This window comes from Canis lupus, chromosome 13 (genome assembly GCF_011100685.1).
Source record: "Canis lupus familiaris isolate Mischka breed German Shepherd chromosome 13, alternate assembly UU_Cfam_GSD_1.0, whole genome shotgun sequence".
Taxonomy (NCBI): Eukaryota; Metazoa; Chordata; class Mammalia; order Carnivora; family Canidae; genus Canis; species Canis lupus.
The window spans coordinates 7,697,729-7,713,109 of NC_049234.1; the positions used below are offsets into that span (position 1 = coordinate 7,697,729).

At 39.7% G+C, this 15,381-nt stretch overlaps 1 protein-coding gene and 1 long non-coding RNA gene across 17 annotated transcripts in view; one reads left to right on the plus strand and one right to left on the minus strand.

Moving 5' to 3' along the window:
• Positions 1–15,381, plus strand: part of OXR1 (oxidation resistance 1) — a 360,020-nt gene that overhangs the window by 264,814 nt on the left and 79,825 nt on the right. Inside the window, exon 1 of one of the 8 annotated variants that reach the window (XM_038555319.1) lies at positions 14,860–15,146. The exons of 5 other annotated variants lie outside the window; for them this stretch is intronic. In XM_038555319.1, the coding sequence (XP_038411247.1) occupies positions 14,948–15,146 (199 nt within the window). In that variant the 5' untranslated portion in view covers positions 14,860–14,947. Of the gene's footprint in view, positions 1–14,859; positions 15,147–15,381 lie in introns of those variants that run through there. 2 more of the 8 variants (XM_038555328.1, XM_038555321.1) reach the window with 2 other exon arrangements.
• On the minus strand, positions 1,563–14,882 carry LOC111098513. 9 transcript variants are annotated; one of them, XR_005368516.1, is made up of 4 exons: positions 14,842–14,882; positions 14,622–14,656; positions 13,172–13,367; positions 1,563–3,732 (listed from the first exon to the last, which is right to left on the minus strand). It is a non-coding gene; the product is annotated as an uncharacterized LOC111098513 (long non-coding RNA). The 9 variants fall into 9 exon arrangements; XR_005368518.1 differs by having other exon boundaries at positions 13,172–13,296; positions 14,570–14,656; positions 14,842–14,878; XR_005368522.1 differs by lacking the exon at positions 14,842–14,882 and having other exon boundaries at positions 13,172–13,296; positions 14,622–14,741.

The following is a 15,381-nucleotide window of genomic DNA, read 5'->3' on the forward strand; positions in this document are numbered from 1 at the left end:
AGTACACCCCATGTAATATTTGGTCCAGACTTGTACTAAACTTATTTGTCATTTTTTTGAAATTCAAATTTAACTAGAGGCCTATATTTTAATCTAGAAAGCCTTCTGGGAGGCAAAATTGCCCATGACTGATAACCCTTGTGCTGTAGTATCAGTTAAGTTAAAAGCAAACACCCAAGAGACTCTTGACTGACCCAAATGACAGTGTTACTTTCCTTAACCTCTCTGACTCCATAATCTTGTTGGCAAAGCAGGGGTTCACTAACCTCCTTCACAGAGTAGATGTGAGGTATAAAGGAAATAATGTATGAAAGAACTCTCAGAACAATGCCTGGCATAGTAAACAATTGATAAATGTTCATTATTATTAACAATCCCTTGCAAGATGATGTCATAATATTTACTGATGTCTTGACTTCATTTTCACTAAAAGGAAAGACTTACAGAAACAACAGGAACCCTGCAGTGATTCTAAATCTTGACTGCACACTGAAATCACCTGGAAAGTGTCTTTCCCTGAGGTCTGTATCCTACCTGTGAGAAACTTGGATTTCATTCATTTAGAGTGTGGCCTGAGCATTGGGATTTTCAGAAGCTCCACAGGAGTCTTAAAATGTGGAGCCAAGGCTGAGAATCACTCTTTGAGAGAAAAGTATTGAAAATTGATACTCCTTAATACTGAAGAGAGGAAATAAGCTAAACTTAATTACATCTGGTTCTTGGGTTGTAGAAAAGTGAGTTAGTATCAGATTTAGAGAAAGGATAGACATGATTTCAATTATTAAACAAATATAATATTCGTGTGCCTACTATGTGCCAGGCCATGTTCTAAGCAGTAAAGGGAGTCTCTGTCCTAGTTGAATGATAGTAGGAAGGGGCAGATAATAAAAAAGACATTTTAATCTAATTTCAAAGACTAAAACTAAGGCCTTCAGGAGAGATGGTAGCATTCCAAAGAAAACCAAAGTAACAAATAATCTTAATGAAAAAGCAAAATGGGGAGGAAGCAGCATGACTTAACAAGACGTTGTCTGAGCTTAGCTCTTAGAAGAGATGAAAACGTGAAGGACGTATTACCAGGGACAAATGTAAGGATGGCAAGAAACTGTAAAAAAAAAAAAAAAGGGTCAGGCCAAAACAGGGTGAGGCTTTAGAAACAGTAAAGAAACTAGTGAACTCAGTTCATTCTGTTGAAAAGGGAAGGCCTAGACTAAAACAGAACAAGAAGGAAATGTGAGGCTCTTTTAGGAAAGTGTACAGTAAGAGATTACTAAAAGGCAGAACAAGTGTAATGCCTATTTTGCTGTATTTTTGTCAATTAAGGAGAATGAGCTATTAGAATACAAAACAAAAATAGTGAAATGGACATGTTTAGGCCAAAGTAGGTGAGAATATAGTGAAAGACAACCCATAGCCACTTTACATGAATTGTAACCTCCTGGTTTCGAAAATGGAGTTATTAGGATATTTTCCTGTGATATTTTGGCAGTAATATAATAGTAATGATAAGTGTATTTTTGACAATTACATTCTCTTTCGTAACAAACATCAAAACACATATATAATGTTTTAAATACAATAGAAATTTATTTCACGTTCAGGTCCAAAATCGGTGTTCTTGGAGTGGTGCATGGCTCCCCTCTAAGGATGGATTCGGGGACCCTGGTTCTTTCTAGCTGTGATTTTGCCATCTTTAATAGATGGCCTCTCAGGTCTCCATGCTCATCAACTTCCAGGCTGTGAGAAGGATAAGACCATGGAGGGTTACCAATGGGATGCTTTTGTGGGCCAGGCCTGGAAGGAGCACACATGACTTTTGCAATCCTTCCATTGGCTAGAACTTAGTCACTTGGCCACCTCTGATTGAAAAGAAAGCTGGGGGCAGCCCTGGTGGCGCAGCGGTTTAGTGCCGCCTGCAGCCCGGGGCGTGATCTGGAGACCCTGGATCGAGTCCCACGTCAGGCTCTCTGCATGGAGCCTGCTTCTCCCTCTGCCTGTGTCTCTGCCTCTCTCTCTCTCTCTGCATCTCTATGAATAAAAAAAGAAAAAAGAAAAGAAAAGAAAGCTGGGGAATTTAGTGCACCTAGGAAGAATAATAATCAGGTTTAATAATAATAATCAATCTCTACACAGACAATAGTAGATCTGCCAGAAAACTGTAGCTAGGTGACTAGTTGAGATTTCAAAAAAATGGGGCTGAAATGGAGTTGAAGGGTACAGAAACAACACAGATTTGAAACCACTTGGGAGGGGAAAAAAGGGGTCTGTACCCTATCTTCTGCGTATTAGAAAGGCATTTAACAAATACACAACATTGTTGATGATTAAGAACTGGCTGATAGTATCATTTAGTGGATTCATACTTCTTCAGATGAATGGTAATCATTGTCAGCTATGAAGGTGGTCTCTCATGGTGTGCCATGGGCTTCTCCTTCCCTGTGTCTCACTAAACATTTCTGTGAACAGCCTAAATGGAGCCAAGTCCATGGCTGACCCAGTGAAAGAGATATTGGATGATACTAAGGATAAAAGAATCAAGAGTAGTTTCAAAATGATCTCAGCAGGGACACCTGGGTAGCTCAGTTGGTTAAGCATCTGTCTTCAGCTCAGGTCATGATCTCCGGGTCCTCGGGTCAGCCCCACATTGGGCTCTCTCCTCAGCAGGGAGTCTCCTTCTCCCTCTGCCTACCCCCCTCCTTCTCTCTCTCTCTCTCAAATAAATAAAATCCTTTTAAAAACTTATCTCAGCAATCTAGAACGTAAATCAACAGAATTTTTTCTGAACATAGCAAGGGAGTAAATATTTTAGGCTTTTGGTCCATATGACCTTTGTCATAACTAGTCACCTCTACTGCTGTAGCCCCCAAAGCAGGCCCTGACAATACATAAGTGAACCGGTGTGGCTATGATCCAATAAAACCACATTTATAAAAACAGATGTCAGGCCAGATTTGATCCATGGACCATACTTTGCTGAACCCTGATCTAGAAGTATAGGCTGACATCTGAAGGTAATAAATCTAAATTTAGTCATGTAAAGCCAAAGAACAATGGTCCTCACATTGTACATAAGTGATATACTTTCTAATAGAAGCTCTCTTCCAGTAGAGCTATAAGATAGGTACTACTTGCTCTTATTTTACAGATAAAAAAGCTAAATCTCAAAAACAAATCAATAGTTTGACTTAGCTTTCACATCTGAAAAAGACTTTATGGGACATCATGCCACTTTAACAAATGTTTGGGTAAATTGAGAGTCACAATTAATTGCTCAGCCCAAAGATGGAGCCCTTCATGTGGTAGCACTCCCCGTAGGAAAGCCCTAGGGTCTTCTGGCTTTGTTCTGATTCAAGTATATGACCTTGAGACTCATTTGATGAATCTGGGCCTTGGCTAACAAATCAATGAAAATAAATGGCTCAACTAGATAAACACCAAGGCCTCTCTCAGGTCTAATAAGGTTGCTATTAATATGTTAAGGGCATTGTGTGAAAGAGAATTGGTACTTACCCTCTGTTGCTCTAAAAGCAATTCTTTTCAAACTTTTTCTAATAAAGTTTTACGTAAAACCAATATATAGGGGGATCCCTGGGTGGCTCAGTGGTTTGGCGCCTGCCTTTGGCCAGGGAGTGATCCTGGAGTCCCAGGATCGAGTCCCACGTCGGGCTCCCGGCATGGAGCCTGCTTCGCCCTCCTCCTGTGTCTCTACCTCGCTCTCTCTCCTCACTGTGTCTATCATAAATAAATAAATAGATCTTTAAAAAAAAAACAATATATAAAACATAAAAATGGCATTTTATGGGCATATGTATATTCTACAAGTTCAAATTTATGATATTTTCTGATTATAAAGACATATATTGAGAGAATTGGGCTGATGTAAATGAAACACCAGTTTTAAACTGGGAATGACGTATGATGGATGGCTTCTTGTTAGCATCAGAGCCTCAGCATTATACTTACTGTGTTTTGGTTGTTTGCTTTTTGGTTGTGAATGTTGAGAAAATCCTTATTCAGATACATGGTTTAAATGATAAAAAAATTAATAGTCTTGCAACCTCAGAATATGAAAATGACGAGAGGTCTAGAAGTAAAATGTACTGATGTCACAGCATAAATGAGCTAATCTTCAAGGTACAGGTATCCCCCTGTAGGTTTAAACTTCTTCACCTTTACACAAGACCTACCTACAGTAATCAGTACTTCTTTTTGATAACCAAAAGAAATCCGAAGAAGATTTTTGCTGCTATGAACAAAAGGCAACAGTGAGAATAGCATTAAGCACATGTTTTGCAGTAAGCCTTTATAGAGGTAGCATTCATCCCCAGCAGGGAGAGCAGGCCCGCCAAGCTCCTGCCCCGTGGAATTACACTCAGCATCTCAGCATCAAGCCATCCTACCTTGAACTGTGTCTCTGAGCATCTTTATCTCGATTTATTTTGTGCATCCGTTAGCAGGATGTGTCCTAAGATATCAGTAAAACCAAAGAGAGGTTTGGATTTTTTGTTTTTTTGTTTATTCTGGGAATGCTTAACATTTTTTCCATATAAATTAATGGTAATTGCTTCTTCCCTTTATACCATTTTGGCTGATGAAAGGTTTCATAGGAGTGCTCTACTCTAAGTTAGTGGGGTGAACCTATATTAATTTGGTATATATGGGAAAAATAAATGTAAAGGAAGCATTTGCAACACCCTTGTATCAGTCAGAGTAGGATAAGCTTATGCTACAGTGCCAAATGAACCCCTGAACCTGGGTGGCTTGCTGTAATTAGTGTCTTTCTCAACCTGTTTTTTGCCAATATTACAGGTCCAGTTCAGGTTGAGGTTAGGGAGGAGGAGTTCTGGTCCACAGAGTTTCTCAGGTATTCCCACCTAGTAGCTGTACCATCTGGAGCACGTAGTATCCTTCATTGCTGAGGCAGGGGCAGAGGCATCTGGAGTGGTAAACATTGCCTGGATTTTAAACAGAGGCTGTTCTTGACACATATGTGTATAAAACACATACGTCACTTCTGCTCAGTACTTGCCAAAACTAGTCTTATGTATGGCCTTATTTTGAACGTAATGTGTGATTCCCATAAGCCAAATATGCAGAAGCACCTGGAAGAGCTACAAAGGAGCAAGTCTCAAACATGGCTCATAATAAAAAAATGTAGGCTCCTGAGCCCCACCCTACAACCCTGGATATATATTATCCCTATAATATACCTATAATGCAGGTAGGATTAATGTATGTATGGGATATAGTTGGGAAATTTGCATTTGAAAAAGGTTTCACAGCTGACTGTCATTATCAACAGAAAGCTGCTGCTGTGAACAAGGAGTGTTTTTAAAGTAGAGGAAAAGCAGTACGCCTGGGTGGCTCAGTGGTTGAGCATCTGTCTTTGGCTCAGAGTGTGGTCCCGGGGTCCTGGGATTGAGTCCTGCATCAGAGATAGAGATAAAGAGTAGACTACTTCATGGCTACACACTTAGTCACATCTGTAGAAATAAACACTGTACTACAACCCCACACAGTACAGACAGAAAAAGAAATCTGCAGTGGAAAGAGACTGTAAATATTTGCCTTCATACCATAACACTCCTCTGTGGGGATTTTGATTGGCTATTGATCCCAAAGACTTTCAAAGCCTTGTTAAGTTTTCACAACTTTGGATATAAATGCTAATATCTCTTGGCACTCATTCAATGAGCTAAGTGAAATTGATCCAGAGTCAGAAGCTGCCACATTCCAGATATGGAGTATTTGAGCTGTAATTAACATAATGTAATCTTTGATAGGATATAAAAATAGTCCTCAAATAAGTATATGGCAAGTTGATATGAGTTATTGTGACTTAAGTTTCAATTACAATTCTCAATGATGCTATTCCTAGGTCCTTGCTTGATTTGATTACTTACATATGTTTATTTTTTTTTCTGACAAGTGTAGTTGTTAACACTTTTTAGACAGTTTTCAAATTGACCAAAAATTACTTGGTTTTTAGTAGGGTTTGTGATGATCATATCCTGGATTGGCATCTACTACAGGGGAATTTGTTCTTAATATTAAGTTCTTTCCCATTCTGTTAAATTGAATCATTGCCATATACTGTTCATGCTTTGATCATGGTTGTATCCAAACAACAACGGATGCTCTTCCGCTCTGTGATAATTTTGACACAAGTGACAGTCTCATATGATAAGTTTGAATGCTAGTGCCACCCTTTTAGTGGAGGAAAAAATCACCAAGACTTTTAATACAGAAAGCGTTAATGTCAAGCTTTAACCAGTTTGGCTACACACCAAGTTTAGCTGTAGGTTCACTAACAGATGCAGATAGATTAAGTGAAAAATAGATTCATTCCTTTGTTTCTTAACACTTAGAAAACCTCTTAGCTTACTGTCTGTCTACTTTATTGATTCAATCAGTGGTTCTACAGATCACATCAGAAATTTGAGTGCTGACATTTCTATCCCATAAAATAGTTGCCAGTTAGATTTTACAGGCTTTAACACAACAACAAAAAAATGCTAACAGGAGTTCTTCAAGCTGAAATGAAAAGATACTAATTGAGAACATAAAAACAATGAAAATAGGGCAGCCCCAGTGGCGCAGCGGTTTAGCGCTGCCTGCAGCTTGGGGGTGTGATCCTGGTAGACCCGGGATCCAGTCCCGCATTGGGCTCCCTGCATGGAGCTTGCTTCTCCCTCTGCCTGTGTCTCTGCCTCTCTCTCTCTCTCTCTCTCTGAATAAATAAATAAAAAATCTTTAAAAAACAATGAAAATATAAAAGACAATGATAAAGATAAGTATATAGTAAAATTTAGAGTACTCTAAGATTGTAACATGGTGATATATTAATCACATCTCTAGTAAAAAGGTTAAAGGATAAAAGTATTAAAAATAAGTATGGCTTAATAATTTGTTGATGGATACACAATACAGAGGTAAACAAATATCAAAAACAAAAGGGGGAGGAGTAAAATTGTAGAATCTTTACATGCTATTGAAATTAAGTTTTCAGCTTAAAAAACTATTTTGTTTTATGTAAAACTCACGGTAACTACAAAGCAAAAACCTAGAGTAGATACTCAAAAGATAAAAAGAAGGAAATACAAGAATATCACCGTGGAAATCCCTCAATTTACAAAGGAAGACAGCAAAAGAGAAAGAAAGGTCCAAAGGAACTAAGTGACAATCAGAAAACAATAATACAGCATCAGTAAGCCCTTATCAAGTCTCTACCTGTTACTTTAAATGTAAGTGTATTAAATTCTCTAGTCAAAAGGTATAGAGTGGCTGAATAGATTTAAAAAAAAAAAAAAAGACAAACCAAGATCCAACTATATGCTGCCCACAAGAGACTCATATTAACTTCAGGAATCATAAAGACTACAGGTGAAGAGATCGAAAAGGATATTCTGTGCAAATGGAAAGCAAAAGAGAGCAAGAATAGCTATACTCAAAGTAGACAAAATAGGTTTAAGTAAAAAACCATGAGAGACAAAGAAGGTCATTATAAAATGACAAAGGTGTCAGTTCATTAGGAAAATATACTAATCATTAATATAGATATACCCATTTTGGAGCATCTAAATATATTTTTACAAATATTAACACATGTGAAGGGAGAGACAGATAACAATACAATAATAATAAGGGATTAATATCCCACAATCAACAATGGATGGATTAGTCTAGCAGAAAATCAATTAGGAAACGTTGGTTTTAAACTATACTTTAGACCAAATGGACCTAACAGGCAAATACAGAACATAACGTACAATAGCAGCAGAATACACATTCTTCTCAAGTGCATATTGAATAATCTCCGGAACAGATCATATCTTAGGTCAAAACAAGTCTCAGCAAATTTAAAAGGGTTGAAATTATATAAAATATCTTTCCCCAACCACAATAGTATGAAAGTAGAAATCAATAACAGTAAGAAAACTGGAAACATTTATAATTCTTAAATATTTGTAAATTGAACAACACACTCTTGAGCAACCAATGGGCCAAAGGGGAAATCAAAAAGTATCTTAAAACAAATGAAAATGAAAACAAAACATACCCAAACTATTAGAAATAGCAAAATCAGTACTAAGAGGGTATTTTATAGAAAATTTTAAGAAAAAAGAAAGAGCTCGAATAAGCAACCTAACTTTATACCTCAAGGAACAAAAGAAGGAAAAGAAGAACAAACTTCATTCAAAAGTTAGAAGGAAGGAACTAGTAAAGATCAGAGCAGATAAATGAAATAGAGACCAGAAAAACAAAAGAAAAGACCAATGAAACTAATAACGAGTTGGTTTTTTGAAAAGACAAAAGTGACAAACCTTCAGCTGGACTAAGGGGACAAAAAAAAAGGTAAACAGCTATAAATAAATTTAGAAATGAAAGAGGAGACATTACAACCAACAACACACAAATCTAAAGGTTCATAAGAGATCAGTATGCCCAGAATTGGATTACCTGGAAGAAATGATAAATTCCTAGAAACATACAACCTGCTAAAATTGAATGATGAAGAAATAGAAAATCTTAACAGACCAAACATGAGTAAGGAGACTGAATCAGTAATCAAAAACACCTCAAAAAAAGAAAAACCCAGGACCAGATGGTTTCAGTGAAGAATTCTGCCAAAAATTGAAAGAAGAATTAACACCAGTTCTTCTTAAACTTTTACAAAAAAATGGGAGAGGGGGGAACACTCCCAACAGTCATTTTATGAGGCCAGCATTACTCTAATACCAATGCCAGATAGGAATTCCACAAGAAAAGAAAACTACGGGACAATATCTCTGATGAATACAGATGCAAACATTTTTAACAAAATATTAGCAAACCAAATTCAATAGCATATTAGAAAGACCATGTACCATGATTATGTGGGATTTAACCCTGAGATGCAAGAATGGTTTAATATATGCAAATCAATAGATGTCATATACCACATTAATAGAATGAAAAATAAAAATTATAAAATCACCTCAGAAGATGCAGAAAAATAATTGACAAAATTCAGTATCCTACCATGGCAAAAGCTCTCAATAAATCAGGTGTGGAAGAAATGTACCTCAACCTAATAAAGGCCGTAAATATGACAAGCCCCTTGACATCACACTCAATGGTGAAACTGAAAGCTTTTCCTCTAAGGTCAAGAAGACAGGGTTGCCCATTCTCACCACTCATATTCAACACAGTACTGGAAGTTCTAGCCAGAGCATTTGGCAAGACAAAGAAAGAAAAGGCAAGCAAACATGGAAGGAAGAAATACAATTGTCTCTATTCACAGATGATATGATCCTATATATAGAAAATCCTAAAGACTCCATGAAGATACTGTTAGAACTAATAAATGATTTTAATAGATTTTCAGGATTCAAATCAACATAGAACATCAGTTGCATTCATTTAGACTAACCATGAACTAATCCAAAAGGGAAAGCAAGCAAACAATCCCACTTAAAATAGCATCAAAAGTAGCAAAATACTTAGCAATAAATTTAACCAAGGGGGTGAAAGATCTCTGCTCTGAAAACTATAAGAACATTAAGGAAAGAAATTGAACATACAAATAAATGGAAAGGTATTCTGTGTTCATGTATTAGAGCAATATTGTTAAAATGCCTTTATCACCTATAGAGTTCTACATATTCAATGCAATCCCTTCAAAAGTCCAGTGGCATTTTTTACAGAAATAAAACAATCCTAAAAATTAATATGGAATTGCAAAAGACCTCAAATAGCCAATCCTGAGAAAGAAGAAAAGTGGACACATCATACTTCCTGATTTTAAATTATATTACAAAGCTATAGTAATCAGAACAGTATCAAGGCCCAGAAATAAACCATCCATATGCTATCAACTAACATTTGACAAGGGAGCCAAGAATACTCACCGGGGAAAGGACAATCTCTTAACAAATGATGTTGGGTAAACTGGATATTCACACACAAAAGAATGAAATTGAATTCCTAACTTACATCATACACAAAAAGTAACATGAAATGGATTAAAGACGCAAATGTGAAACCTGAAACTGTAAAACTCCCGGAAGAAAGCACATGGACAAAAGCTCCTTGACATTGATCTTAGCAATGATTTTTTGGATATGATACCAAAAGGGCAAGCAACAAAAACAAAAATAAACCAGTAGGACTACATCAAACTAAAAAGCTTCTGCACAGCTAAGGAAACCACCAATAAAATGAAAACCCAACCTAAAGAATGAGAGAAAACCTTTGCAAACCATTTATCTGATAAGGGGTTAATATCCAAAATACATAAGGAATTGATAATTCAATAGCAAAAAAAAAAAAAACAAAAAAAAAAAACAAAAAAATGCCAATGGAAAAAAAATGGGCAGAATACTTCGACAAACATTTTTCTAAAGAAGACATAAAAATGGCCAACAGAAACATGGAAAGATGTTCAGTATCACTAATCACCAGATAAATGCAAATCAAAACACAATGAGATATCACCTCACACCTGTTAAAATCACTGCCTATCAAAACAATAAGAGATAGCAGCTGTTGGTAAGGACGTGGACAAAAGGGAACCCTGTGCACTATTGGAAGGAATATAAATTAGTGCAGCCACTGTGGAAAACAGTATGGAGGGTCCTCAAAAAAAATAAATCTAGAACTACCATATGATCTAGCAATTTTACTTCTGGGTATATAGCTAAAGGAAATATCTAAAGGAAATGAAATCACTATCTTGAAGATTTATCTGCACTTCCATGTTCACTACAACATTATGCACAATAGTCAAGACTTGGAAACAACCTAAATGTCCATCACTGGATGAATGGATAAAGAAAATATCATACACACACACACACAGAGAGAGAGAGAGAGAGAGAGAGAGAGAGAGAGAAATATTAGTCATTTAAAAAAAGGAAATTCTATCACTTGCAACAACATGGATGAACCTTGAGGGCATTATGCTAAGTGAAACAGAAGTCAAAGAAAGACAAATACTGTATGATCTCGCTTACATGCAGAGTCTGAAAAAGGTGCACTCATAGAAACAGAGGTTCGAATAGCGGTTGCCAGGGAATTAGGGTTGGGATTAATGTAGAAATGTTGTTCAAATAATATAAACTTCCAATTTTAAGATGAGTAAGTTCTGAGGTTCCAACGTATAGCATGGTGACTGCATGCTTGAATATTACCAAAAGAGTAAAACTTAAATGTTCTCGCCACACAAAAAAAGTAATTGCGTGCATTGATGGAGGTGTTAACTAACCTTATTGTGGTAATCATTTTGCAATACATACTTGTATTAAATTATCATTTTGTAGACCATAAACTGATACTATTATACATATGGGGAAATGAAAACATATGTCCACAAAAATTTGTACAGAGATGTTCATAGCAGCATTATTCATAATAGCCAAAAAATGAGATCAGTCCAAATATCCATCACCTTATGAATGAATAAAATGTGATATATCCATACAGTGGCATATTATTTGCAATAGAAAGGATTGAAATACTAATAAATGCTATAACATGAATAAACCTCAGAAACATGCTAAGTGAAAGAAGTCAGGTATTATATAATTCCATATGTATGAAATATTTATAAAAGGTAGAGCCATAGGGGATCCCTGGGTGGCGCAGCGGTTTGGCACCTGCCTTTGGCCCAGGGCGCGATCCTGGAGACCCGGGATCGAGTCCCACGTCGGGCTCCTGGTGCATGGAGCCTGCTTCTCCCTCTGCCTATGTCTCTGCCTCTCTCTCTCTCTCTGTGTGTGTGTGACTATCATAAATAAATAAATAAAAATTAAAAAAAAATAAAATAAAAAATAAAAGGTAGAGCCATAAAGACGAATGATAGACTAGTGGTCACCAACTCCTGGGTGTGGGCATGAGGAGTGACTGCAAAGAGGTAAGGAGTATCTTTTTTAGGGTGAGAGAAGTGTTGAAAAATTAGATTTTGGTGATGGTTTAACAACTGTGTAAATATACAACATCCATTGAATTGTATATCTTTAACAGATGAATTACATGGCTTGTAAATCATATGTAAATAAAAGTATTTTAAAATGAGGCAAAGGTTGCTGGAGGAGGCAGGCATGGTATAAAGAAACCTTTTTTTTTTTTTTTTTTTTTTTTTTTTTAAGGATGAAGGATTTATGTGAATGATATAGGTAGGCAAAGGGAAAGGAACCAGAGTGGAGTGTAGAGAGAGAAAATAATACAAGAGAGGAGTCATAATGCTGAGAAGTCAAATATAATATAAACCAGACTAAGATCAAGAGTTAATTTTGAGGGGTGCCTGGGTGGCTCAGTTGGTTAAGCGTCTGCTTTGGGCTTAGGTCAGGATCTCAGGTTCCTGGGATCCAGCCCCACTCGGGAGAATCTGCTTGTACCTCTGCCCCACCTTGTCCCACTTCCCATTCTCTCCTCCTTACCCCCCACCTCCCATTTGTGAGCTCTCTCTCATACATAAAAAATAACTAAAGAGTTAATTTGGAGGGAACGGCATGGACAGAAGTAAAGACTTCCTTCTGAGGCAAAATAGTGAAGATGAGCTTGTTGTAGATGGAAAAGAAAAAGGGAAGAAAAGTGAGAGTGTTCATATTTGGTGGCCTATGACTTCTCATGCAGAAGGCAAAATAACATATTGGAGTGATGAATTTAGTAACTTCAGGAGAATAGTGATGGTTCAGAAAACAAATGTGAGGAATAAAAAAGAAAGCTGATTATATTCATAAAAGGATATTGGAGACATTATGGTCTTTAGTTGTGTTTAAATCAAAATTTGTAAAGCACTTAATCATCAAGGTTATACATTTTTCTCCAGCAGCTGTAGCTTTCCATGAAACGAAGAAAAAAAAAAAAAAGATGGGTTAACTGCCTATAAACCTGTATTTGAACTGATAGAGTATAGGTTCCTGCTGAGGTTGGATATAAAAATGCATATTTAATCAACTATAAAAAACTCAGACACTATTTTGGATATGGTTATCACGAACTAAATGATAAATTTAAAGACATAAAAAATACTTTAGAAAAAGAATTTCAGTTTAATCAGAATTAGACCTAAGTCATTCCAATTCGATTTTTAAGCTTACTGAGCTTCTGTGAGATTTTTGAAGTGGTGCTAAGGGTGGTTATGCTTCCTTATCAAAAGGAAATCTCAGAAAAACTAGGAGCCACTTACCATTCTACCAGATGTGTCTAGTAGGAGGTCCAAAACATCTGAATGGATGTTTGCTGGATATGCAGATTCCAGGATCCCTTTTCACAAACACTGGAGTTATACTCTGGGGGTATAGCCCAAACATTCTGTATTTTTAATCAGGTATAAAGGTGATGCTGTTGTTAGAATGGTGAAATTTTTCTAGTAAGAATTTAAGCTGAAAAGGTGATGGTGGGGGAAAAGTATCAATTAGAAAAAGGGAAGAAGGGGATAATCTTTATGGTTTGGCAAAACGCTGGAGTTCCTGAAGGATTTTCTGGACTCCATTATTTGGTATGACTAAATCTTCAACTCTTAACTAATTCACACCTTTTCTTCACATACTGTAATAAGTTAGTAATTCCAAGAAAGAAGGCTTATTTATTTAATGCGTGCAAAAAACTAGAAGTGGTATAGATGTGAAAGGAAGAGAATAATCAGATCTCACAGAAACAAAATCAAGTAAATGTCAAAATTGATTTATCCGGACTGCAAGGGAAAGGAGGGAAACTGAGTGGGGAAAAATTAGAGAGGAAGAGAAACCATGAGAAGTGACTCCTAACTCTGGGAAACATTAAGGGATGCAGAAGGGGAGGGGGTGGAGGATGGGGCTGCAGAAGGGGAGGGGGTAGGGGGGTGGGGGGTGGCGTCACTGGGTGCAGGCTTTAAAGGCGAGTACAAGATGGGATGAGCACTGGGAGTTATACTGTATGCTGGCAAACTGAATTTAAATAAAATATTAAAATAAAAATGAATAAGTTGAACTTTAGGGAAAAAAAAAGTCATTGATTCTTCTCTGCCTAAGGGAGGATATAAGGTTGCACACTAAGGCCCTTAATTACCTTGCTTTAGGGGACCAGATTCATGGCATGTCAAACTCTTAACATCAGTTCATAACGCCACAAGGAAGTGAAAACGTTGGCTATGAATGCTTTATTCTTCGAGTGTGGTCTCCCTAATGCTTCGTAAAAAAGCATTTCATCTGGATTGGTTATTTTGGGGAATTTATTTTTTATTTAGGTTGGTTTTGTTTTAATTACGAAGTTTTATCTAAAAATAACCTCCCCTCCTCCCCCACGCAGCACCCCAAATCACAACTGCGTAAGTCTGAGTGGTGCCCCTTCCTCTAACACACGCACGCACCGAAACCCTTTGCACTGCCCCCCTAGCCCCCCCCCCAGGTCGCGGTAGCTCCAGCAGAGCCTCCCCTGGGTCGCGCTCGGCCCCCGCTCGGCCCCGCTCGGCCCCGCTCGGCCCCCGCTGCCCGCCGCAGTCCCGCAAGTCCGGCCGGCCCGGCGGGGCGGGGCGGGGCAGGGCGGGGCAGGCCTGCTCCACTGGCGCGGGACGGGGGGGGGGAGCGGGGGGACGGGCCGGTCCGACCTGCTTGGAAGCCGCCGGCTTGTGGCCCGTCTCTGTTCCAGGGAGAGCGCACCTCCTGCCCAAGCGAAGTTTTGCCTGACGTGGCGTCTGGAAGCCCGAGAAGAACTTTTCAAAAAACTTTTGGCGGCCCCTGCTCGCCCGGATCCCCCGGTACCTCGCTTCCGGATGGTCCGCCCCCGGGCCCCGCCGAGGAAGCCCCCTCCCCCGCCCCGCCCCCTGTGAGGCGCGCGGAGCCACCGCCCCCGGGTCGGGTCGCAGGGGCGGGCGCGCACCCAGTGGCCGCCGCCGCCGCCGCCTCCTCCGCCTCCTCCGCCTCGGCCGCCGCCGCCGCCTCCGCCTCCGCCGCCGCGGCCTCCTGGGCGCCTGCCCCGCGGCAGCATGGACTACCTGACCACGTTCACGGGGAAGAGCGGGCGCCTCCTGCGGGGCACTGCCAACCGCCTGTGGGGCTTCGGGGGTGGCGGCGAAGCCCGGCAGGTGCGCTTCGAGGATTACCTGAGGGAGCCCGCGCAGGGGGACCCCGGGTGCGGGTCCCCGCCCCACCGGCCCCCGGCGCCGTCCCGCCCGGAGGGACCCGGTGAGCCCAGCCTTCCTTCGCCTCCCGCGCGGCCGACCGGGCTGAGGGCTGGGGCGGGGGGCGGGGGCGGGCGGGGGGCGCGCGGCGGGGCGTTGGCAGGTGAGCGCGAGGCGGGAGGCGCGAGGCGCGAGGCGGGAGGGAGGGAGGGAGGGAGGGAGGCGGGAGGGAGGCCCGCGGCGCCGGGGACGGAAGACCTGCCGCGGTCTGCGTCGTCGCGGTTCCTGCTCTGCTCTTC